At 45.1% G+C, this 26546-nt stretch overlaps 1 protein-coding gene across 3 annotated transcripts in view; it reads left to right on the top strand.

Moving 5' to 3' along the window:
• The window catches only part of PAH (phenylalanine hydroxylase), a 95801-nt gene that overhangs the window by 43098 nt on the left and 26157 nt on the right, over nt 1-26546 (top strand). For all 3 annotated transcript variants that reach the window (XM_060306577.1, XM_060306578.1, XM_060306579.1), the window contains 2 exons: nt 3937-4120; nt 19482-19570. In XM_060306577.1, the coding sequence (XP_060162560.1) occupies nt 3937-4120; nt 19482-19570 (273 nt within the window). The remainder of the gene's footprint in view (nt 1-3936; nt 4121-19481; nt 19571-26546) is intronic.

A 26546-nucleotide genomic window follows, 5' to 3' on the forward strand; every position in this document is an offset into this window, starting at 1 on the left:
CAGGGAAAAAGCTGAGAAAAGTTTAAGGTAAAGCAAATATGAAAGGGTAAAATGACTCATCAGCTTAATGTGTTTCAATTCCCAGGGAAATGTGTCTCTATACCAGGTTGAGAAAGGTAGTGTATAATGAGTTCTTACTGAGTATCTGTGAGCGAAGCCACAATTGTGCTAGGTACTTTCCCTCTTTTTAATTCTTATTAAGCTGCCAGGTAATATTATGATTTTTATTTTAAACACAGACAAACAAAAGTTGAGAATGGCCAACTAGAGTATCCAAAGGTAGTGAGTAGCAGAACAGAATTTGAACTCAGATTAGTTCCAAAGCTCACATGCTTTTCGCTGTACCATTCTTCTTTCCTCGAGGAATGAAACGGAGGAGGAGAGGAAGGGGCCCTAAGCTGGAGGTCAAGAAAAGGTCCAGAAGCATGAATCTGTTTTCCACAATTCATCATATTCATTCTGTGTATCTATAGCTTTATCCACTTGTGACGAATCCCCTTTTAGAAAGATTTCCTCTTGGATGGGAGCAGAAGCGGGTTTCTGGTCAATCCTTGTTCAAATAGACTGTTCATTCCACTTTGCTTTTCTCTGGTCCCCACACTGTCTGTTCAAGAGTCCTGAGTAATCAAGTTGTTACTCAGCCATCTTGTACACAGAAATTAAGTACTGGACAAATTGTGAAATTGTCTTTGGAATGTCTAACTCTAAACCTTTCTTGCCTCTGCTAAGATGTCCACGTGTATTAACACAAAGAATTCTTTCTTTATCCCTCCCCCAAGATGTGGTGAGTGTGTAGGGGTCAATTTTTAACCTGCATAAAGCCCTTGTTTAAAAATAAAAATTCATTTACTAAAAGGTAACTAAGATCATAATCAGGTTTGGAGGTTGATTTCTAAAGCCTCCTTAGCAACCAAAGTTATTGGTATCTATCTAAGAATCCACACTGTTAAACTGGAAAAACTCCACTAAGGAAATTGCATGCCAAGCTAGAGAGTTAATTGTTAACAAATTGATTCAAATGGGAACGAAGTCGTTTAAAAAATTTGGCTGGATATTCTTAGCCAGAAATTTCACTCACATTTAAAAGATAGAATTTAATTTTCATTATATGCGTAATATTATAAGACATTTGGCAAATAACTAAAAGATACACATAATCTCGTCATAACTCATCATGATGCATTTCATTCTAGCCTTTTTTTCCTTGACCTGGGCATAATTTTTTAAAACATATTTTAATGATCACATATCTATATCCATCGTATTTTCCCAAGTGGCTGTCATTATAACCATTTAAGAGACAAAGTTAAATTTTCATTATAAAAGTAATAAATGTTGTTTTTAGAAAAGTTGAACTGTGATAAAAAAGAAAATAGAAAGGAGACAAAAATCACCCCTAGGCCCATCATCTAGAGACTTGGAGTGCTTACTGGCGCTGTATTTTATGCATGTTGTTGTTGGTTCCTTTCTAATAGTTGCATAATCTCCACTGAATGATTACACTGCAGTCCACCTAACCATTCCCCTATTATGGGAATTTAGTCAGCTTACATATTTAGGTAAAAGTTTTTTCCCATAAGTTAGGTCTCCAGAATTATAAAGACTGAGTCACGGGGCACACATTGTCTTATGGCTATTCCCAAAGTGCGCGTCTTCTCTCCGGAAGTGCTGTCACATCGGGAGCGGTGGGGTATGGGTGGGGAACATTATCAGCTGTAGTCTGCCTGCCAGCCTGTTTTTCACTCTGCATCCTTTCTCACCTCCTACGCCACTCGCCCTCCCACCCTGTCTCGCAGATAACCATGCCGAAGGTGTGTGCACTCCTGGCTCTTGGCTTTGCTGTTTTCCCTGCTCTACACAAGGCAGAAATTGGTTATCTCTTCGTTTGAAGTTTCAACTTAGGTAAACAGCGGGCGGAGCTTAACCATTCTCTATCATCGTGAGCCAAGAAGGATGACACTGCTCTTGGCTGCGTTTAGGAGGTCACCTCTGTTTGCATAAAAAGCTTTGGAGCAACCGCTATCTCTCTGGCCTTCTCTCCTCCACATACTCTCTCTCTAGTCGGGACGTCCACATTGGGTTACCTGGTCAGGGGGTGTGTTCTCTGCAGCTGGTGCCCATAAGTAATAGCTCCATCATGTACCCCTGAAAATGATGAGGAAGAAAGAGCAGGAAGGGTGGCTGCGTAGGAATGCTTTTTACTGTGTTTACTATACACAGAGGTTTCATCTGGGGGGGGAGTGTTGGCATAATAGCAACAACAATGATAAAAGCTGATATTTGAGGGATGCTCACCGTTACCTCTGGCAGGAAAGGCTGTGCAGTTAGAAGACCAATGTCTGAGATTAGAGGAAAAGGGCCTCCCTCTCCGGCCACTTTTAACAAAACATCTTTATCTCTGATTTCATTTTTTTACATGTTCCTTAACCTCTTCAGAGGTTTGTTGGGAAGGTCACAGAAAATAATTCTAAACTGTAAAGTGATATTCAAATGCAAAAGGTATCGTTATTGTAATTACCCCTGTGCCACTAACCATCAAGAAAAAAGATACGCTTCTTGAACTACAAGGTCGATGAATTTCATTTCTTTGAAATTATAGAGTTATTCAAGTTAAACATTTTTTTCTGGGTACATTTTATCCATTTCAATGTTTGGGGCAACCCCCCCTTTTTTTTATTTTAATAAAGTAAAGAGGCTTGGTTTTCTTCACAAAGAACCGTACTGTCAATGAAATCAGACTTTTGAATAAGTAGCAGATGAGTACCACACATTCAAATTTGAGGACCAATTTAAGTAAATAGTTCTTCTTAAATGACAAACCCCATAATAACTAAAGTACCACCAGCTAAAGACATTGAAGTTGAGACATTTTATTAAGTGAGTATTATTTTTGTGGCGTTTAATGAATGCCTGTACATGAGCCTTCCCTTCTCAGTGAGGCCTCATGTGTCCGCTCTGTTAAATACTGTAATCTCCCTCATTCCATCCCAGGACGGCCCATTCCCTTCATCCTGCTCTGCTTGGTATTTTTTCCTTAGCCTTTATCATTATAATCATTATAAAATAATACACAAATCGGTTATCTTTTATGTTTGTTGTTTGTCTCTTCACAACTTGAATGGAAGCTTTATAAAGGAAAATATCTTTGTCTGTTTTGTCCACTGATATATCCCAACCGCCTTGCAGAGTGATCAGGACCTAGTAGGTACTACATACACATTTGTGGCATAACTTGAATGAAAAGTAATTATATAAAAATATGAATGATATTATACTGGATAATTTTAACTGAGCATTTACTAAGTACCTGGCAATGTGTTTGTATCATCTCATCCAATGTTTCCAAAAATTTATGAAGCGGGTACCATAGTACCACCAAATTACAGGTGGAGAAACTGACGGTTAGAAATGTGAAAGTACATTTTATAAGGTCTCGTAGCCACTATAATTAAGAACTTTGATTTAAACCCAAGAAGCCTGACTCCTGTGGACTCTATTCAAGCAGAACAATGTTGCTTGTATTTATTGATTTATTTATTGAGGTACTATTACTGAGATTCTGTGAGATGTCATTCAGGAAAGGAGGTTTTCCTGTGTAAATATTTTTGGCAACCACTGACCCAATGAAATCTTATGTTTGCAACTCTAAGCCCTGAGCAGATTTCCACGTGATTAAATTCTGTGGCATTTGAACTGTCTCCCCCACCTCTTGTGATTAGTTATTTGGTTTTGCAGAAGAAAAGGTAAACAACTTTTGCAGTGTTGAAGACTTTCTTCTATTCTTATATTTAAAAAACAAAAGACAAAAAAAAGAAAAAGAACTACTCTTCCTCATCTCTTCTCCTTTCGTTGTGTTTTGCTCTGGTTTTGAGTGTTTGGTCTGTGTCAATTCCAGTGACTGCCCCCTTCACATACTCCCTTACACCTGTTTTCTAGGAGAATGATATAAACCTGACCCACATTGAATCAAGACCTTCACGTTTAAAGAAAGATGAGTATGAATTTTTCACCTATCTGGATAAACGCAGCATGCCCGCTCTGGCAAACATCATCAGAATCTTGAGGCATGAAATTGGGGCCACTGTGCACGAGCTTTCCCGGGATAAGAAGAAAGACACAGGTAAGAGACAGCAATGTTGCAACACAGATGACCCTACATTCTCATCATAAAATAATGGCAAAAATAATCTCTACCGGGCTTGCCTGGTGGCGCAGTGGTTGAGAGTCCGCCTGCCGATGCAGGGAACATGGGTTCGTGCCCCGGTCCGGGAAGATCCCACATGCCGCGGAGCGGCTGGGCCCGTGAGCCATGGCCGCTGAGCCTGCGCATCTGGAGGCTGTGCTCCGCAACGGGAGAGGCCACAGCAGTGAGAGGCCCGCGTACCGCAATAATAATATAATAATAATCTCTACCCTGGAAGACCAGGATTAAGTGAGAGGATATAGGTTAGGGACTCAGACGAGTACCTGGCATATTTAGACATTTAATAAATGTTCTTTTCCCCCTTCCTCAAGATAGCTGTTTCTTATATTAGTTGTCTTCTGCTGCAATTTTCATGTATTTTTCATTCGTGGATTATTTTGCTGTCAATTTCGTAATTTCTAGAGGTAGGATGATTAGGGTATCCAGGGTGCTTTCTATATAAAGATAATTTTGAGACAAATTCTTTAGTTACCTCCATTTCATCTCATAGCCTCTCCCCAAGTCCTTCTCATGACATGTCAATTCTGGAGCTGGAGCTCCTTGGCTCTGTTCTTAGGTCTTTCACTGTCTCTCTGTCTCTTCCACTAGATTACAAGCTCCTTGTGGGCAGGGAGAGTCTCTTACCTATGTTAATATCCTCAGAGTTTAGTACAGTGCTTAATACACAGCTCTCAGCAAATGCTTGTGAGTGATGGCTAAACAGAGCAGTTGTCATGACTTGTTCTGCCCCCTTATTTACTTACTGAAATTGCTACTGAGTCCAGACTTGTTCTGCTCGGGTCATGTCAGGCCAATAAATCAGGAGACCAGTTGTTAGGGCAAGGAGTAACGACTTTATTCAGAAAGCCCTCAGACTGAGATGATAGCAGACTAGTGTCTCAAAGAACCATCTTACCTTATCAAATAATTCAGACCTTCTTTGAAACTAAAAAGGCGAAAGAGTTTGTTTGTTGCAAACTTCTTGGTGCAGGAATCCTTTGTTCTTGCAGGTGTCCACACAGGTCAGGTCATGATATTCCTATAAACCTCCAACAAAACAAATACTATTCTCTGTTCTGCAACTAGTTATCCCTGTATGTATGAACTCTTAAAGGTCAGAGCCCTGAGAATAGGCTATCCTGTATATTTCAGGCTATAGGCAACATTCTTTTACAAAACGTGCAAAGCCATCATGACTAAGCACAAGCAACAGAGTACAAAGGTTAAAGTAAAAGAAACAGCTCTAATATGGAGTCAGATTTGTTCTTCCCTATTACAAAATGTAATTGATGTGCCCTGGAGGGGAGTAGGGCGGTAGAGCGAAGGAATTAGGAGTATGGGCTTGGGGTTGGACAGGCTTCAGTTCAAGTCCTACTTTTTCCACTTATTGGCTTTGAGACCCTTGACAAGTCTCTTTAACTGCTCTGACCTCAGTTTTTCATAGGGCTTTTGTGAGGACTAAATGAGATCTTCCATAGTCGGTGCATAGAACAGTGCCCAGCTGGATAAATGAGCGTATGTGATGGTTGTTAAATTGGTGAGCCATGCTAATACATTATTATTAACTAAAGGCTATACATTAGGGATCATGCTTTGTATTGTGTAGTTCTGTTGGTTTTGGTAAATGCATAATGTCATGTATCCACCATTACACCTCATGCAGAATGGCTGCAGTGCCCGAAAAGTGCCCTGTTCTCCCCCTGTTCATCCCTCCCTCCTTATCCCCTCCCCCTGGCAACCACTCATCTTTTTTTTCTCCATGATTTTGACTTTTCCAGAATGTCATGCATTATGAATATGGAATCATAGAGAATATATCCTTTTTAGGCTGTTTTATTTTTACATTTAGCAAGGTTCCTCCATGCCTTTTTGTGACTCGATAGCTCATTCTTTGTAATTACTGAATAATGTTCCATTGTATAGATGTACCACATCTTGTTTATCCATGGGTAAGGCTGTTAAACATTCATGTGCAGGTTTTTCTATGGACGTAAGTTTTCGACTCATTTAAGTAAGTACTTAGAAGTGTGATTGCTGAGATGAACTATTTTTTTCCCATATAATCAAAAACTTTTTTCTACTGTAAAATCAAAAGCCTTTTTTCTTGCCAAAACATTGACGACCAGCTCAAGAGGATTTCAGGCTCTGTACCTGAAAATAGTATGTTAATAGGCAGAGATGCTTTACAATGAGACAAGACCCACCTCTTCGCATAGGCCATTGAAGCATTTTCCAAAAGACACCTCCGAGGCCATCCTAGGAGACCTCCTCTCTTCCTGCTCGTGTCCTCCTGTGGCTGTAACCAAGACAAGGAAGTCCATCCTGGGCTTCTGCCTTGGCCAAGGGTGCCCAGCGATGCACAGGGTCTCTGGTCACTGGGGGCGCGTACTTGGAATTCCTCCTCAGAATAACCCTATCTGCCTTCCTTCCTCTTCCACCTCCCAAGTGAGCTGCTGCCCTGATGACAACGGACTTCTCTTGCTTTTCCGGCCACCTGCTCCCAACAGGGGCCACAGGCCCTCAGGGCAAAGGGCCTGCTGAATCGTGGGTCAAGCTCTGCCTCTGCTCAGAGCAGGTAGAGGCCAGGCCAGCTGGGGCCCTGGGGTAGGAAATCAAAGCAACTGACAGGCAGGCAGCCCCCTGGGGAGGCAGGGAAGATGCACAGAGATCAGCTGAAGGGCTGGCAGCCTGAACGGGAGGCTCCAAAATAGGATGTGGAAGAACAGTTAGGAGCCCAGACTCCGGAACCAGGATACACACTTGGTGTGACTTTGGGCAAATTACTGATCACCACAGTCTATCACTGTATCAGATGGGAGGACGAGTCTCTGCCTCACAGGATTAATGAAATAACACCAGTGGAGCACTGAGAACAGCACTGAGCATGTTTAAGGGCTTAACAGAAGTTCTCTATTCTTAGCATTATCATCCTTGTTATTATAAATTATGACCTGAGCACGGGAGCCATGAAAAGCCAGCCTGTACACAGCTACGTTTTCGGAGATTCTGGGAACTAGAAAATAACCTCACAGGTCAGGCGGCCCAACAGACTCCTTAATTTTTCATCATAAAAAATGGAGGCCGTGACTTGCCTTAAGGCACAGAGTGAATTCTGTGCAGCTGTGGGCAAGCGGATGTCTAACACTGCTCTGTACCTGGCACTGTGCTTGGAGCTGGAAGGAGAGAGAGTCAGCACGGCCCGTCCCTCGTGAGCTCATAGGCTGGTGAGGATGACAGGACAGCCAGGTGAATACAGAAGAGGGGCGGGTGCTGTGATGGAGACACGGCTGGTGGAATTGGGCCTCTTCTCCACTTTGGACTCTGAGGACCCAGCAAGTGTGAAAGTGAAGAAGCCAACGTTCTGACACAGAGGCACCACATCATCAGTGTTGGGCTCGTCAGAGGTGGAACGTGGCACAGGTTTGATTCCCTGGTGGGGCTCAAAATGGCAGGGCGTTGATGTTTAACGTTGGATTGGTACTTTACCTAGTGAGGAAAAAACTGCTCAGACTAACCCTTTAAAACAACACGTGTTTCTCGACCCTTATTGCTTTGGATGGTTGTGCACTCTGTCCCGTATTGGCTACCACTCCCTGACACGGTTTCCTGACCTTCATGTCCACGTAACGGACTGGCTGATCTCCATGCAGTGATGCTGAAACAGCCCAGTTTTGCACCTGCTGAGAGACACGGGCCCTTTGGGTGTCTGGGGTAGTTTTTGTGAACTGGAATCTGGGCCCAGAAACAGACCTTTTTAGGGGAAACAACCATCCCTTTGCAGAGTTGTTCTTTCCGTCCAACTCCACGGGAGGATGATTAGAAGAAGAAAGGCATCATCATAGATCCGAACCTTTGATTCTTTCACTTGACAAAATGCCCTTTCTATTGAGGGGCTCAGATCTCAGGGGCGAGTCTGACAGCAGGTTGAAGGGGAGCGATCTGAACCCCTCAAATCAATTAGGCTAAACCACTTTCCATTCTAGTTTTCAAACCGTTCAAAAGGCCGTGTGGGCGCTAGAAAATGAAAGTTTTCAGTTTCTTAATTGCTAAAGTTCCCCACCCAAAACAGCTTAAGGGAAGGCTAATTATGGTGACATGTTAAAGAAACCCCAACCTTCTAAAATGCCTCCTAGAGAAGCTGATGTGAGTTTAATAGGATTTTAATCCAGAGAGTCTTTTGAATACTTGAGGTCTATTCTCCGGCTACCCTCTCTCCTGATGACCTCAAATCCTTCTTCAACCCAACATGAAAGAGCATTAATATCTTCCATCGATCAACCTACTAATCCTTTTACATTTCCCTTTGAGTCTTCTGCATGACATTACATTGAGCGGGGGGAATGGAAAATTCCTACATGGAGGCAGATTGCAGCCAGGAGCAGCAGATGGACAAAATGACTTGGCTAGACAGAGGTGTAGGATCATCACCTTTTGAGAAATTTATCCGTTTGGCGTTATTTTCCAAGAGCAGTTGGCCATTGAGTAGATTTCGTTCATGCTGTGGTGGTGATTGTAAGGGTCTTGCTGTGGCAACAAAGGGAGTCCAGACTGCCAGGACAACTGCGATTTTCTGTGGGGAGTAGAAAGGCTATTTATTTATTTATTCATCTCTCTATCTACTACCTATATCTAGCCTAGGGGCCTTTATGATTTTATTTGTCTTCTTATTTGGATTAATTCCTGAAGCAATGATTTAAGTGGAGAAGACAAAGGTTTAATTGTGAGACGACAAAGTAACATCATTATATTTATTCCTTCCCTCATATATGCCCCTCTCCCCTCCCAGCCCTCTTGAGTGTTTCCCTTTTCTGCTTCAACATTGCTGCCGTGAAAGGCAGTGCCACGATAAGGCTGCAGTTTCAGATCCATCGTGGGAGGAGGAAGGATAGGGTTCCTCGGAGGAGTCTGCAAAGCCCCTGGGATTTTGGGCAAAATGGTACATGTGCACCTGCGTGCATATTTTTTAGGAGAGAAGATTTTCAATAGGGTCATTGTTCCCAAAGACTTGAGACCCTGTAGAGAGAAGCTGCTTAGGGCAGGAGGGGGTCCAGATGGTCGGGGGTTTTCCCCATTTCTGTCACCTGTGCCTGCTTTTCCTCTCTCTCTCCCTCTGCTCCTCTGTTCTGTTTCCATCATCTTTCCTTTGTCCCCCTCCTCACTTCCAAACCTCCTCCCATGCGTTTCATTCAGCCCCAAGTGTGCCTCAGGGCTGTAGATGTTCATGGCCCTGGGCCTGCAGGAGACCGAGGGTCGGCATGTTTGCAAAGACACGCAGGAATGATTGACAGCCTTTTCCAGCCTACCGGGCTGCTTCCAGCCTGCATTGATGCTGCCGCAAGTCCTCTGGCAGCTGAGGATGGGACTTTCGTTTCCATTCTGCCTCATCGGGACAAGCAGACTCGCAGCTGAGAGGATAAGCCCATTGAGGGGAAGGTGGCATCAGCCCTGCAACTGGAAGCCGGTCCAGGGCTTGCGGCTTCGCAATCTGTCAGAGGCAGCTCTGTTCGCTGGCAAGGGAAGATCCCGAGTAAATGCTGTGTTTGTAGCCAGTCTGTTTGCCAGGTCGCAGGGCTTCAAGCTGAGGAAGATCATAAGGTTGTAAGCAGGCTTTCATTCTAACAGGAATTCCTTATTTGCATGCCAAATCCAAACGATTTTCCCCTTAGGTTGTCTCATGGAAGCTTTGCCACAGTCAACTCAGATAGCTAGGGCAACAGATAACATGATTCTCATTCTCAACATTAGGAAGCGAGACAGTGGTACACTTGAACCGTGGTGTGGATTTTGGAGTCTTCGCTTTTCCAGTTCAGTTCCAGGGCTGTAGCTGTTTTGGCCAAGTTACTCGCCCTCTGTAGGCCTAGCTTTTCTCGTCTGTAAAATGAAGATATCTGTGTGCCAGTGCGGCTGTGGGGATTCTGTGATACACTTTGCACAATGTGCCTGGCATGAAGGATCCATGCAAAATGGCCAGTAAACTTGTCCCTGAGTCTTTTCTAAGGATACCCGGGAATCTTACGGTTGAGGCAAAGCCAGAATCCCCAAACTCCTGATCTTTGGTAAAGAAAGGCCACCATGATGTGCTCTTTGGATTGTGAAAATTACAAAGAATTAGACTGAGAACCCCTTTTCTGTCTGTGACAGGTGTGTTCCCTCGACTGAAGGGGTAATAAAGGAATATGAAATGATTTTAACTGAATGTCAAGTTGCCATTCATGCTGGATTGAGGGAGTATCATAGCAAGTCAAAAAGAGCAATTAGTTTAGAGTCGAGAGGCAGGATTTGAATTCCTGTTCTGTAAACTGCCAGCTAGGTTTGAATCCCATCTGACTCCCTAGCAGCTGGGAGACCTCTTTACCTCTCCTTCCTCATCTGTGAAATAGACCTAAGACCCACTTGGCCACTTTCTGGGGCTCATGGGGTCTTCGTGCAAGACACTCTGCGTGTTAGGGTGTTTGATGGATTGAGTTGAACTTGCTTGAGTTGAACAGGCCCTTGATATTGTTCCTCCTTAAGCCTCAATAAGGGGGGAGCTTTATGATCTATAACCTCAGCTTAATGTCAGACTATTTGCCACCACCGGCTCCATCGGGTGGACACACTGACCAGGCTAATAACACAGAGGGAGTTGGTGGCCGTCACCCCCTCACTGGGGCCAGCCTCACCTCGCAGCCGGGGAGATAACTTCCTCTTTGGGATGATGTGAGGGGCCCTGGGAATGGTATCTCATTCTCGAAGCTGACTTCCTGTGAGCATGGTTTGGACGCTTGACATTATCCACTTGGCCATGCGGTATATCGGAAATAGCACTGGTCTAGGAAACAGCTTCACATTCAGATTTCCTGCTTTTTCCCTCCCTGCTTCCCTTTGCCCCCCTCCCTTTTTTCCTTCTCTTCTTCCTTAGCACCCTGACAACATCCGTTACCAAAAGCAGTAACCTCTTTCTTGTTTTCATCCTCTTTGAAATATTTGTAGCCTCTGACCCCGTTTTCCCCTAGAATTCTCTTTTTTCTTAGTATTTTGTGAATTACGTGGCTCTTACTTATTAAAAGCCTGACGATTGGGGTTTTCTTCCTTTTTCTCTTACTATTCCTTCTCAAAAACCAGAGTCTGCTTTACCACCTTCTTCTCTTTCATTCACATTTATGCCCTAATTCGGTTGATCATTCATTCATGCAACACGTATTTATTGAGCATTCATTCAGCGGCAGCCACACGGAGGGATGCAGTACGGAAAACAACACACATGGTGCCTTGACTCACATGCCTTATGGTGTAGGAGGTAGTTGCTGTTTGGCCATGTCTATGCAGGGACAGGGAAGTGGGCGTGTGTCAGGAGCACCTAGGAGATACACTGAAGTCATTCTTGGGCATGGTGGGGAGAGGGGGAGCAGGGCCAAGGAGGGGCTCCTGGAGGGGGACAGACATATGGAAAAGGCTTTAGATGCATTCTGTTTGATCCAATGGAGGTTGTCTGTAACTCCAGCTGTAAGTAGCCAGTAGTCAGATCTCAGGGCAACGTGAGCGCTCAGAAAACAGAATTCAGTATTTGGGAATATGGTGGACAACCTGCCAATAGGCACGTTTATAAGATAAGTGACATCTTAAAAAGGCTATGAGGAGGATAGCTCCAGGTTAGCTTGGTGATTGGAATAAATGCCCTTTTCTTTATTCATTATTTCCCTTGTATCTTTCACTCATTCCATCCATTTATTCATTTCCACTCCATTTCACTCTTTACTTCCTGCTAGGTTCCTTTTATTCATCTGGTTCTCATTCTCATTTTGACATGTGGACGGAGAGATCAAAGGCTTTGCCTGGGCTGTCAGTGATAAAAGTGGGCCCTGCCCTACCACGCCTCGGCTCCATCCAGGAGGCAGGGACCAGCTTGGCTCCGTCGGCCAGCGTTTGGGTCACCTGTTCTCACCAAGACCTTCCTGAAGGGCGTTCCCTCTTCAAAAAAGAAAATAGAAACTCCTTAAAAGAGAAAACTAACCCCCTCAGACGTCTTCATCTGTTGTGATCAGCACAGCAAAGGCTTCTCTGCCCAGCTGGAGGCCATCGGAGGCTTCGGAGGGGACATCCAGGAGCCTGGGAAGAAGGGGTGCAAAACACCCTTCTATTTTGGGCCTAGGAAGCCGAGGATTTATGGCTCTCCCTGAGACAGCCTGGAGACAGAAGTCTGGGGCAAGCCTGGGTGCCTTGTTGGCGACACCCTGGGGCTGGTGGAGGGAGGGGGTTAGATAGGACCCAGGCTGCACCTTGAACTGCTATAAATTTAATGGGCCAGTTCTGACCCGCTGGCCGGGAAGCAGGCTCCAGCCAGGCCTGGGGGCTGCGGAAGGCTTTTGCTCCGGAACACCCCTGAGCCAGCCGCCCCTCGGCGCCCAGGCTGAGCAGTTGACCCCGACTTAATGAGACCACGACGTGGGTGGGTGTCCAGGGCCAGCTCTCCCTCGGGCTGCTTCCCTTGGAGTCAAATCAATATTTATTAATGATCCGCACCCCGCCCCCACCCCGGATGTTTCTTTCCTCACAGAGGGCCTCTGTTGCACCAGCCTGCCCAAGCCATTCATTAACTGCGGAGCCCCGCAGCCCGCCAGCCCGTGGAGGGGCTCACAGGGGCCAGCCCACCGCGGATGTATTTGCAAAGGTCATTAATGAGCTAATCTGATTTAACTTTTCAAAACAGAGGCCTGGGTCGCTGGGGTCAGTCTGGATTCCCGGCTTTGTGAGTGAGACTGGGTGGGAGGGGAAGGGCCTGTGAGTGTCACTGAAGAAGAGAAAGGAAATGTGAAGGTGTCTTTGAGGAACCGAGGACTTAGGTGTTAAATAGTTACCTCCCCTAAAGCCAGGGGGGCTCGGGATGGAAGGTGGTGAGGACCCGAGGCTGTCCTAGGGATTTTCTTCAAGCCCCTCTAAATTCCTGTGTTAGTTTGTCATCTCCTTCCCCTCTCCAGGCAGGAGAACAGAAATCTAAAGTCAAGGGCCGCTCACCTGCACCTTATTCTAAACCAGCCTAGCACAGCTCAGCGCACAAGTTCAGTGCACAAGCTACAGGGTTCGGATTCCCGCCCAGCCGGTGCTGTGATCTTGGACAAGTCGTTTCATCTCTCTGAGCCTCAGTTTGCTCATCAGCAAAGCGGAAATAATCGTGTCTACCCCCCTAGGGTTACTCTGAGAATTGAAACAGACAATGGAAGTAAAGCGCTTAGCGCAGCATCTGATGTATGGGAAGCTCACAAAAAATGTAACTTTAAAGGAAAAATAGGTAACTGTGACTTTGGGGCTGGGGAAATGAGAAGAGCCCAGGTGTCGAGGATGGAGACACAGGTATGAGCCCTGCCCCTGCCACCAGTGGCCTGCGGAACCTTACTTAACCAGACAAGTGTCCCTGGGACTTTTTTTTGAGAGGTTCAAGTGTAATGATGACACAGGTCTACCTACTGGGTATCAGTGGCTTCTCATCCTAACCGAAGAGTAGGTGAGCGCGTGGCTGCCGCACCTGTTTCACGGATGAGAAGCCAGAAACTCAGAAATCAAGGAACTTTCTCTGTGGGAGGGATGGGTAGGAAAGCTGAAACTTGAACGCAGACCTACCGGCTTCCAGTCGGTTCTCTGCAGTCTCCTGCCTTTAGCACTTGCCGTCCGCACCCTGTTTTGCTTCCCAGCTGTGCTCAGCTGGGCCTCTTCCCCAGGCAGTGAGCCATGGCATGACCTTGGTCCCCCCTGACCCCCCAACACCCAGAACTTGCCTCTCCTGGGTCTCATTTCCTTAAGCCCTGCTCGTCCCTGCTCCCCAGGCTGACAGCTGGTGAACTACTTCTCTTAATCGTCAAGCCCAGCCTGGGTCCTCTTTTCTACTGCAGAGGCTGTACCCAACGGCGGCCGCAGGGAGACAACACCTTAACCTCACATGAGGTCTGGGGAGGGGATGGGGGAACCGATTCAAAGGTAGGACTGGGCTGCTGCCTGGAGAAAGTGTGTAGCAGGCCCATCCCCCCTTATTACCTGGCTTTCTCTAATGATAATAATGATCACGATAGTGATAATAATACCAAATACTCATAATGTGAGTATCTGTGCCAAGCACTGTCCTAGCTCATTTAATCCTCACACACTCGGAAGTACATACTCTTACTATAGCCGTTTTACAGATAGGAACCTGGGGAACAAAGGGGTTAAGTAATTGGCACAAAGTCTCAACGTCTCAAAGTAGCCCAGGTGAGATTTGGACCCAGGCAGTCTGGCTCCAGAGTCTGTGTGACTATAGCCACAAAGCTTTGCCACTTCTCTAGCCTGCTCTGTGCTGGGCCTTTTCTGGATGATCATGGGGCCCAGAAGCCACTGAAGGCCCCTGGACTTGGGTGAGCACCCCATGGCCTCGCAGTGCCCCCTCCCCGGGGGTCCCTGACAGTCTCCCTGACTAGGTCCTGGGGCTTGCTAAGCTGCTTCGACCTTTGCCTTCTCTTTGTCAAGACTTGAATCCTTTGAGTCTTTGCAGCCCTCTCAAGTTCTCTGATATTTTTTTCCACCAAGAGGTCTGAACCAAGCCATGTGGCCCAACTACAAAGTGTTTTCCCTTTGGAGGAGAGAAGAAAAAAAAAAAAAGGTCAGCCAAAGCTGAAAATATGCTGCTCTGCTGCCCTCTGGCGTTCAGTTGGGAGCCGGCCAGCTTGGTTCACCCAGCTGTGAACCAAGGCGGGGACAACAAGGCTTCTCTCCGGAGTAGAGCCCTGTTTCTTGGGTGAGAGAAAGGGAAATGGTGGGGGCCATGCATTTTGGATGCTGAAGAAATGCAGTGGCTCTACTTCCAGAAACAAGCGAGGCCGACACATTAATTGACTGGAAGTATCAATATATTTTCATGTGTCCCCTGGCCAGCCTCAGCCCTCCATAGTTGGAATATGAAACCCAAAAGGGATTGCAGCGGCTAGTGAATCCCCCAGCTCGAATTTTATACAGGGGGAAACTGAGGCCCAAGATCAGGAATCCTGGTAACATCAGAGCCAGATTGAAAAGGAGCTTGTAACTCCAGTCTCCCTTCTTTCCTCCTCTTCCCCTCCTCCTTTTTCTTCTTCATCATCATCATTAAACTTTTTCCCATCCTAATTGTAAACACCGATTGAGCACTTACTGTGTGGGCCGGTCACTCTGCTAAGATGTGTCCCATTTCCTATAGCATTTAATGCATGCAATGATGGCAATAATAGGGACAGTTTTAATCCATTTTGTGGCTAAAGAAACTAAGGCTCTGAGCGATAAAATGCTCACTCAGTTACACAACAGAGTAAGTGGTTGACTTCCTGGCCTTGCGGGAAGACTTTCTACTCTGCTCCCTGCACTATATTAACGGCAGAGTAAAAAGAAAAAGAAAAGATCCCTGGAGCTTGCAGCTGAATAATACTAGTACAGACGTACCTCTTCTGTTGTGCTTTGCTTTACTGTGTTTCACAGATTCTGTGTTTCTTACAAATGGAAGGTTTGTGGCCGCCCTGTGTCAAGCAAGTCTATTGGTGCTATTTTCCCAACAGCATTGGCTCACTTCCTGTCTCTGCGTCCCAATTTGGTAACTCGCACAATAGTTCAAACTTTTTCATGATTATATTTGTTATGGTGTTCGGAGATCAGTGATCTTTGCTATCACTGCTATGACTCACTGAAGGCTCAGATGATGCTTAGCATTTTTTAGCAATAACGTATTTTTTATTTAAGGTATGTACATTGTTTTTTCATACATAATACTGTTGTACGCTTAATAGACTACAGTATAATGTAAACATAACTCTTATATGTACTGGGAAACCACAAAATTCGCGTGACTCACTTTATGGTGCTATTCTCTTTACTGCGGTGGTCTGGAACCGAACCCACAATATTTCCAACATGAGTCTGTATTTACTATGTACCAGACACTGTTCTCAACAAATCACACATATTAACTCTTTTAAACTTATGTTGTTTCTACAAAGTATACTTTATTATCCCCACTTTACTTATGGGAAGACTGAGGCACAAAGAGGAATAATCTGTCCTGGATGCCACAGAGGGTAAATATAGAGACAGCATCCAAGCCTAGGCTGTGTGGCTCTGTTATCCAGGCCCTTAACCATGACCAGTCTGTGTCTCCCTGAGGCAAATAGGGAACCAGATCTGGGACAGATCTAGGAACAGACTCTGGCTATTACAGTCCCCTTGAGCCATGGCAAGGTCGTGTCATGTCTCTAGTTCCCTCACCCTGGGGTCTGGAGACGCAGGATGTTATATAAAATAGTATCCCCATCTCCTTGCACTGCTTTGTTCTTCTTCAGGAACTTCCCGGCATTGTTATATATTTAAATTTATTTATTGTTTATTCCTTGTCACCCTCACTAGAATATAAGCACCACAGGCATGAAGACTCCACTGTATTCGCCTCTCAACGTCCAGTGCCTGGTAGTAGGGGATGCTCAGTACATAATCATGGAAACGCCTTTGGCAGGGCTAACGGCCACCCCGCCCCCCCAAGTCAGAAAGGGGTACAGCAGGAAAGGGCTGGGGGCAGCTGTTACTGCCAGAATTATGGATAATTTTTAGGCAAAAGAGAGACTATGAACGAGTGGGGATGGGCTGCCTTGGAAGTGAGGTAACAGGGCGACAACATGCTAGAGAACCAGGAAGGGTCTTGGAGGAGATCCCGAGTCCTGGCTGACTGCAATAGGATGTCCTTCCTCAAGCCCTTCCAAACTCAGGTAAGGAATAGACCCCATTTTCAGTGCTGACAACAGAGGTCCATTGTGCAAGGGAAGGCACTGGATTCAAGGAGAAAGAGAAGCTTGAGGAGAATTCAGGTGACAAAGTGGGAAGTCAGGTCCCATGCTAAGTGAGCAGAACATGGTGCGGAGTCATCCCAGACTCCAAAGTCTAGCCTTTGGGACCGCAGAGGTCCATGAAGAGACTTCCCTCCCTGTTCCTCAGTTTCCTCTTCTGTAAAATGGGGATAATAATAACTCCTACCTCATGGGCCTGTTAGGAGAATTGGGTGAGGTACGGTATGTAAAGTGTTTAGGACGGTGCCTAGCACGCAGCAAGAGCTATATAAACATTAGCTGGAATTACTACGTCTGTTCCCATTATTACTATCATAGGGAGCTCACCTTGAGAAGTGGGCTGGTTTTAGGGGCATGGAAGCCTTCAGGTGGGAAACTGTAAACACAATCGGGCCGTCAGGCTCCAGCCCTCACAACCACTGTGCGCCCCACCCCCATACCTGGCAGGACAGATTTTGCGATCCAGAACTGAGACCACAGAGTCATCCAAGCCCGAGTTCCAATCCTGAATCCACTGTTTCCTAGCAGTGGATTTGGGTTTGTCACTTAGTGGATTTGGGTTTGTCACTTAGCCTCTCTGTATCTCAGTTTTCTCATTTATAATATGAGCAGACCAGCAGTACCCACCAATAGTACAAATACTAAGTAAAGTATTTAGAATGATACTCAGTGTTAGTTTTTATTACTAACATAGGAATTAGAAAGCTTAGCATCTCAGATCTATGGAAACGAGGCTCTAAATGGACCGTCATTACTGCTATTCAGATAAGCATCTTCTTTTGGTGGAATGCAGCTGATTCCCGTCTGATGCCGTTGTTATTATAGACCATGGAAGACAGTTCCCCACTCTGGCCACTAGATGGCACGCATGTTCTTTCCTGCCCCAACCAAGCAGGGCCAGAATCAGAAATAACGTGCAAGAGATGGAAAGCTACCTTTTTGTGGGCCACTCGGCTGCACCCTTTGCCTGCATTCTCATTTACACCCCGCAACAATCCCCAGATTAAAGGAGATATTTCACCAAAAATGCTAAGCATAGAGGCTGGCACGTGGTAAGGTCTCAAAAAATGTTTGGGATGCTTTCTATTGCTGTTGCTGCTATTCTCCGTTTCACGGAGTTGGGACTGAGACACAGAGAAGATGAATAGGCAGCTGGGGCCGAGATTCTAAGCCAGACCTAACTGGCTGTAGGTTCAGCATCTTTTCCCCTAAACTTTCCTCCCTCCTTTCCCTCCATGCACCTAGAACTACAGTGCACTCCTGCCTGGTTCCTGACTGCTTGGAACTTACAGTTCAAAATGTCCTCGTCTGTTCATTCTTAGGATGACTCCACTCCCAGTGTGTCTTCTTTCTTGAAGGCCACATACATTTAGGAGCTACCACCTGCGCTTCGCCCTGGGGTCCCTCTGCAGGACCCAGTCACTGCGGGTCACACAACGCAGACCCCATCTTCTCTCCCACTATGCTGCTGCTTCAGAACAAGCCCACAGATTTTTAGGTGCTGCAAGTCATCGTCAAACTGCCGGACTGCATTCATTCTATGTCACCGGTGGCTTTCAAATTGGCTTTGGCATCAAACGGTTTTGCTGGGGTCCCTGGGGGCCCTTTTGGGAGGGAGACTCATGATAGGAAGATGGGGTCAAGAGAAGAGAGCTCACGGGCTCATCTGTGCTTACAGTAGAACAGCTCTGTTTTACCTAATTTATATTCCGGAATATGCCTGAAACACATATTACATGAAATATTCTGCTGCTACAGTAAACCTTCAAAAACCACTCCACTATGCCACGATAGGTGGAAAGGAGACGAATTTTGAGATAATTCAGAGAAAATTTCCAGGAAAGAGAGTATGTTTAGGAATGTGTTTTCAAATTAGTTTCCAAGGTGCTAAGTGAAATAAGTCAGACAGAAAAAAAAAGTTAAATACCGCATGGTATCACATCTAGGTGGAATCTTCAAAAAGAAAAAAGGTAAACTCATAGAAACAGAGAGTAGATAACTGGTTGCCAGGGGCTTCAGGGTCGGGAAATAGGGAGAGGTTGGTAAAAGGGTACAAACCTTCAGCTATAAGATGACTAAGGTCTGAGGATCTAACGTAAAACATAATGACTATAGTCGATAACACTGTATTGCAGCGATGAAATTTGCAAAGAGAGTAGAATCCTCCCCCCACAAAAGATAAATATATGAGGTGATGCATGTGAATGGGGAGAATCCTTTCACCACGTATATGTCTATCAAATCCCCATGGTATATGCTTAAAATACCTTAAATTTTTGTTGATTATACTTCAGTAAAGTTGAATAAGCAAATAAGTAAATAAAATTAGTTTCCAAGGAAAATAAGATTTGACTTTCATGGGTTAGCTGGGACCCCACTTGCCACCACCGTGGACTTTAATTGGAGCTGGTCCCAAGCTTCTGAGCTCAGTGAGGCCTTTGGCCGCGTCCTGCCAATCTGCTGCTCAGGACTTTGCCCTTTCTGTGTTGCAGTGCCCTGGTTCCCAAGAACCATTCAAGAGCTCGACAGATTTGCCAATCAGATTCTCAGCTATGGAGCGGAACTGGATGCAGACCACCCCGTGAGTCATGGCCCCTCTGATGAGATTCTGTTAGTACCTTCCCTGCCGCACCGGACTCCCCGCCCTTCCTTTGGAGCCATGTGTCTTTGTTTGCTTGTACCACAAACGTTTATTGAGTGCCTACTTAGACATCTTCAGCAACATCGTTGTCATGGTTACTATTGTTGAAGCAAATACAGATCATTATCTACATCCAGAAACTATTGTTTACGTATCATATATGTATGTAAGTAATGTGTATACACACACACACACACACACAAGCACACACACATATGTAAATTATCTTTATTTCTGACTTGGTCCAACTCCAGAGGTTTAAATCAAGCGTTCGGGAAACACTAAACTACTAACAACTCTGCCAGGTACGGTGGAGCTGTAGGGAGTGGTGACACTGGAACTGGATTTCAAAGCCTGAGAACAAGATGCTAGTCCAATAAGGAACTGGGAGGCTTTAGGAGCTGAGGGTACAGCATATGCAAAGGCTCAGCATTCTGAAAGTATCCGGAATATTTGGGGAATGGCTGGCTGGCGTGTTAGGTGTGAGCGTTTGAGAGTGTCAGATTATGAGCCTGGGCGGTGGGGTTGTGGTCAGAATTGAAAAGATCTGATGTATCTGACAGAGAACTCGGACTGTGTCCCGTGTCCTTTAATATTTCTAAGTGAAGGACCGGGGTCAGGGATCTTAATCATTCCCCTTTTCTAGGGCAGAGGGTTCCAGGGAGGAGCAGCCCGTGGGTGAGAAATGCCACCATCATGTTGATGGTCTTTTATTCTCTGCCCAGGCAAATGGTCCCTCAATCTTTAAATGACGTGGAAGCTGTTTTCCTTCACAAAAGCGATGGTTACTGTAACTTACTGGGAGCCTCTGCATTTCATCAGGACTCTGTTTTCTTCTTCCATTTATGTGGTCTTTACAGTTGAGCAGGTTGTGAACTTGCTCTTCACAAGGGCTCTTTTCAGTAAGCAAAACAGACGTTCCCATTTTACAGACAGATTCATTAAGGCCCAACATGAGTAAATAACTTTTCTAAGGTCCCATGCTGAACTTTGGATTCTTTGACTCTTACCTCAGTGCTCACGGTGCCTGAGGACAAACATCTAGCCAGTGACAGAAATTCAGGCCTCTTCACAGAGACAAAGAGCAAGCTATTTCGGGGGTAGGCTGGCCTTTTAAAATATGAACAGTTGTTGTTCCAATTCAAATCTTAAACCCCTTAGCGTGGACTCGAAAATACAGAAAAGCATGAGGAAGGGAATGAAGACCATCCATAATCTCTTCTTTTATCTTATTTATTTTTTATTTCTCTTTTTTCTCTTCGTACTATTCTGCATTTTTTTTACACTGAGAAGGTGTTTTATAAACAGAAGCAAAGGTGAATTTCCCCCCCTGCTCCTAGGCTTCAGAACAGAAAAAACAAAAATCACCTATTACACTGTCCAAAAATAATCGATATTTTATTTATTTAGACAGACATGAACATATATGTGTTAAATGCAGTGCCACAACTTACTAACCAGCCCCCAACAGCGAGCTCGTAGGAGGTTTTCAGTCTTTCACTGTTACGATAATTTGGCAGTGAATCTTCCTGCCTGTGTGTGTGAACTCCCAGAGCTTCTTTGATTCTTACTTGTGAAGTTACTTAATCTAAGGATAGAAATTGGATTTCAGGCTCCCCACCTTTATTTAATTTATTTATTTATTTATTTATTTATTATTGGAGTATAATTGCTTTACAATGGTGTCTTAGTTTCTGCTTTATAACAAAGTGAATCAGTTATACATATACATATGTTCCCATATCTCTTCCCTCTTGTGTCTCCCTCCCTCCCACCCTCCCTATCCCACCCCTCTAGGTGGTCACAAAGCACTGAGCTGATCTCCCTGTGCTATGCGGCGGCTTCCCACTAGCTATCTATTTTACGTTTGGTAGTGATATATGTCCATGCCACTCTCTCGCTTTGTCACAGCTTACCCTTCCGCCTCCTCGTGTCCTCAAGTCCATTCTCTAGTAGGTCTGTGTCTTTATTCCCGTCTTACCCCTAGGTTCTTCATGACATTTTTTTTCCCTTAAATTCCATATATATGTGTTAGCATACGGTATTTGTCTTTCTCTTTCTGACTTACTTCACTCTGTATGACAGACTCTAGGTCTATCCACCTTATTACAAATAGCTCAATTTCGTTTCTTTTTATGGCTGAGTAATATTCCATTGTATATATGTGCCACATCTTCTTTATCCATTCATCCGATGATGGACACTTAGGTTGTTTCCATCTCCGGGCTATTGTAAATAGAGCTGCAATGAACATTTTGGTACATGACTCTTTTTGAATTATGGTTTTCTCAGGGTATATGCCCAGTAGTGGGATTGCTGGGTCATATGGTAGTTCTATTTGTAGTTTTTTAAGGAACCTCCATACTGTTCTCCACAGTGGCTGTATCAATTTACATTCCCACCAACAGTGCAAGAGGGTTCCCTTTTCTCCACACCCTCTCCAGCATTTATTTTTTCTAGATTTTTTGATGATGGCCATTCTGACTGGTGTGAGATGATATCTCATTGTAGTTTTGATTTGCATTTCTCTAATAATTAATGATGTTGAGCATTCTTCCATGTGTTTGTTGGCAGTCTGCCTATCTTCGTTGGAGAAATGTCTATTTAGGTCTTCTGCCCATTTTTGGATTGGGTTGTTTGTTTTTTTGATATTGAGCTGCATGAGCTGCTTGTAAATTTTGGAGATAAACCCTTTGTCAGTTGCTTCATTTGCAAATATTTTCTCCCATTCTGAGGGTTGTCTTTTGGTCTTGTTTATGGTTTCCTTTGCTGTGCAAAAGCTTTGAAGTGTCATTAGGTCCCATTTGTTTATTTTTGTTTTTATTTCCATTTCTCTAGGAGGTGGGTCAAAAAGGATCTGGCTGTGATTTATGTCATAGAGTGTTCTGCCTATGTTTTCCTCTAAGAGTTTGATAGTTTCCTCTCCTGCAAAAACTAGAGGTAAAGTCGGAACATTTGGATGCCGGTCCCATCTTCCTGGGTAGGATGCAACCCAGTCCCATGGGGCCCTGGGGATGGCCAGTGTCGTACAAGGAGAAGCTTTACATCCCCTTTGACGAGTCAGTGTCGGGCCGTTCTGCCCTGGGAGCAAAGCATCTCCAAAAATACTGTTTCTAAGAAAAGCTGGCCACCCTTGACCCCGTACCTGGTATGGGCCCTGTCGGGTGTTTTCTCCTCTTCCCCAGCTGCCTCCTCCTTCCCTGTCTCATGTCCCATCTGTTGGTCACGTGCCTGGCTCACAGGGAACAGTGGGGGAAGAGGCCAGTCCTCAGATATGGCCTGTTCCCTCTCTTTATCCTCATGTCTCCTCAGAGGCAGTCGGGGCTGGACTTAAAACTCCCCTGGAATTCATTGTCTTTACAGATCCAGCCCATGTCTTTGGGTCCCTGGGCTCTCCATGTCATGCATTTTATCATAAAACTATAATTTATCAGGTACACAGTCCCCCTGACGAGGAGGCCAGGCTCTCTCTGTTCCTTCCTGTGGCTTCTCATCAGATCCCGGGAACTCACGGGCCAATGTCAAGAGTAAACCCTCCAGGGTGCTTCCCTGCAGCCTCTGGGCCTCATGGGGCCTGGCCCAGCCGTGAGGAGTGGCTGGGGTGTCCTCCCCGAAAGAACCCTCCGTTCCTTGTGGTCCCCTGTTGTTCAGGATGACCTCCCCCTGACCCCCTGCCCTGGCAGCGTGCGCTGACATTGGACCCAGCAACTCACTTCAGGGCCTCCAAAACAGCCCCTTGGAGAAACGAGGCCAAGGAAGATTGTTCCTGAAAGGCAGGGTAAAGGGCATTTGCCTTTCAGCTCACTCGTGAAGCGGGACCGTGAAATGGGGTAGCTGACCTTCTTTCTTCTGCCAGCAGTCTCCCGCCTTCTCTCCTTCCCTTCTTCCTTCCACAAACATTTATTAAGCGAATGACATTCACAGCTAGCATTTCTTACACGTGGACTGTATGTCAGGCACTGTGCTAAATGTTTTATCCACATTTTCAAAATTTAAATGTTAGAACCATCCTGGGAGGATTGTATTTTCTCATTTTCAGAGGAGAAATCTCAGATGAAGAGGGCTGTGTGGCCTCACGTGTATGTGAACTGTGTCCCAAGCCGCGTAGAGGAAAGGGGGTGGAAATGATTCCTAAGACATGGTTCCTGCCCTCCAGGGGCCTTCAGTCTCGGGGTAGAGCAGGGAGGGGTGCCCACTCTTCCCAAGGGATGCCGGAGGGGACTGGGATACAGCTTGGCAGGCGGAATTCAAGTGGGTCTGTGGGATTCCCATTTCTAAAACGGACTCTCCTTTCTCTGACCATCTCCCAGCCTCTGTGCTCCTGTTCATGTCATTTCCTTTCTCTGGGACACTTTTCCTTATCCTCTCACTTCTTTCCCTGCTGGCAAACCTCTCTTCATCTTTTAAGGCCCAACTCATATATCTAGGTTTCCGTAAAGCCTTCCCCCTACTTCTTTCCCCAGGCCAAGCTTTTCACACTGATGCTGCAGAACTGTGCGCACTGTGTTTTATACTTTGAACACAGAGCATCAGATCAAAATAAATTCACTACCTCATGGGACTTCTACAAGGGTCATGAGCATGATTCTCAAATTGCAGTCTTTGAAAAGAAATTCATGATCAAAGGGAGAAAGGCTGTACCCTAGAACCTCATTTTAAGCATTTACAAGTCCCATTATCTCATTAGAGGCTTTGGAAAATCCTGTAAAAATGACACCCATTCAACCAATGCCCCTTAAGTTTATTTACCCATGGAACCCCTTTTTCATGGAATACTATGCAATATTATCTTAAATGGTAAGTGTTCCATGGGACACAGCTTGGGTGATATTTGGTTAAATCATAACACACAAAGTACATGATTAAACACCAGGTTTAATGAGTCAGACAGCATACAGTATCAGTTCTAAGTTCACTATCAGTTCTAACGTTCAGTCCAGTTGGGGGACTGGCATGGTTAGGGAGGACTTTGGGAAAGAGGGAGATCTGATGAGCCCTCTAGTAACAAGGTCAATAGGGCCAACTGTTTATCAAACAACCCCCAAATCTCTATGGATTAACCCAATAAAAGTTCATTTCCAGTGTTGGTCAATAGGGAAATTGCTTCATGCAGTCTTGACAGAGACCAAGTCTCCTTCCATCTAATGACAGAACCCTCATCCGGGTCCTGGAAGCTGTCTCCATTCTCCCAGGCATGGAAGAAGAAAGTAAAAATTATGCCTGGGAGGTTTTTATGATCCAGGATTCAAGGTGACTCACTTAGCTTCACTCGAATTCCACCGACTGCAGCTCAGTCACAGGGCTGCTACTTCCTGCAAAGGAGGCTGGGAACAGTGGTTTAGCAATGTTCTCTGAAAGTAAGGGGGCTCAGATCTTGGGGAGCACAAGGAACCTCTGCCACACAGACCCAAACCCCAGAGCTCCCTCCTCCAGTTTCCCTGGCACCTGCTGAAGATCTGCACAAGGGGAGGCTTTCTGGTGGAGAAAATATTAGCTAATAAACTGCTTTTCTGGGTCTCTTTCTACTTCTTGATCTAAATCTCTCAAACTGCTCTGCAATCTTTCAAGGCGTGGATATTGATTTTCCCTACTCTCCAGAAAGAGCCTCGCTCATCCCCAAGAGCAGGTCTTTCCAGTACGTCTCTCCTTCCCTCTTCCTTTGCCCATCCATCCTTCTCCACCCGAGAGTCCTGTCAAAGTCTGTTCTAAGGATTAGTCAGCTAGCTGAGTCATCAAAGACTTCCTTTAAAAAAAAATTATTTATTTATTTGGCTGCGCTGAGTCTTAGCTGTGGCACAAGGGCTTTTAGTTGAGGCATGCATGCGGGATCTAGTTCCCTGACCAGGTATCGAACCCAGGCCCCCTGCATTGGGAGCATGGAGTCTTAACCGCTGGACCAGTGGGGAAGTCCCTCATCAAAGACTTCTTGCACTTCTACTAAGCTGCTCTGTCAAAAGCATAATTTTTAAAGAGATACAGGTAGAGACTGAACATCTGTCTAAAATCCATTGACCTGGTTAGTAAGGGAAACAAGATGACAAGGATGGTGCAAAGGAAGATACAAGAGACCAAAGCATATATATGGTCATTGAAAAGTAGGACGCCAGAATGAAACTGAAAAGGTGAACACACATGATTAACGTCCTATAAAACAATAAGCCATCACCATGAGTGTTTTCTATTGGAAAGAATTCATTTGCAACTTGATCACAAAATAAATGTTTTGCAACTTACCAATCTTCTATAAGTCAACATCTAACTTTGAAGAGTTTGGGCCTTACTAAGTAGTCAATTGCACATCAAACAAATACACCTGCCCCTAGAGCATACAGTGAGCTTGTTAGCCAGTGATCTAATAGGACTTTGAAAAAGCACACAGTAATTTTTTTTGCCTAAGTTTTGCGCAATTTTTCTTAACAGTTCCTACTCAGGAGTATGCTAAGTACGCTTTGCCCTGAAAATCCAGTGATAAGTAAGGTAAACAGATTCCTGAGTTTAGTAATTATTAACAAATATAATGATTGAAAGGAGAAACACTCAATTTGCCGAGGGAACTTATTGTAGAGGGAAACTAATAAACTTCAGGACAATCAAGGTAGGTTCCTAAAAGCTGAAACCAAGTTGGAAAGACCAAGTAGTAGCTTGTTAGTCTGAGAGAGTGTGGAAGAGTGTTCCAATCGCAGGGAACAGCATGTGTGAAGGCCTTAACATGGGGAAAAGCATAGTGTGTTCAAAGAATTCAAATAAGACTGATTTGGATAAATTTGGAGACGTAGTATACAGGCAATTGTAGTTGGAAACATAGGCAGGGCCAAATCACGTACAACCTTGTGCACAATGTTAAGGATTTTGGACTTTATCCTAAAAGTGGTAAGAAGCCATTGAAAGTTTGTAGAGCAGAGAGAGACCCTACCAG

Source organism: Globicephala melas, chromosome 10 (assembly GCF_963455315.2).
Source record: "Globicephala melas chromosome 10, mGloMel1.2, whole genome shotgun sequence".
NCBI lineage: Eukaryota > Metazoa > Chordata > Mammalia > Artiodactyla > Delphinidae > Globicephala > Globicephala melas.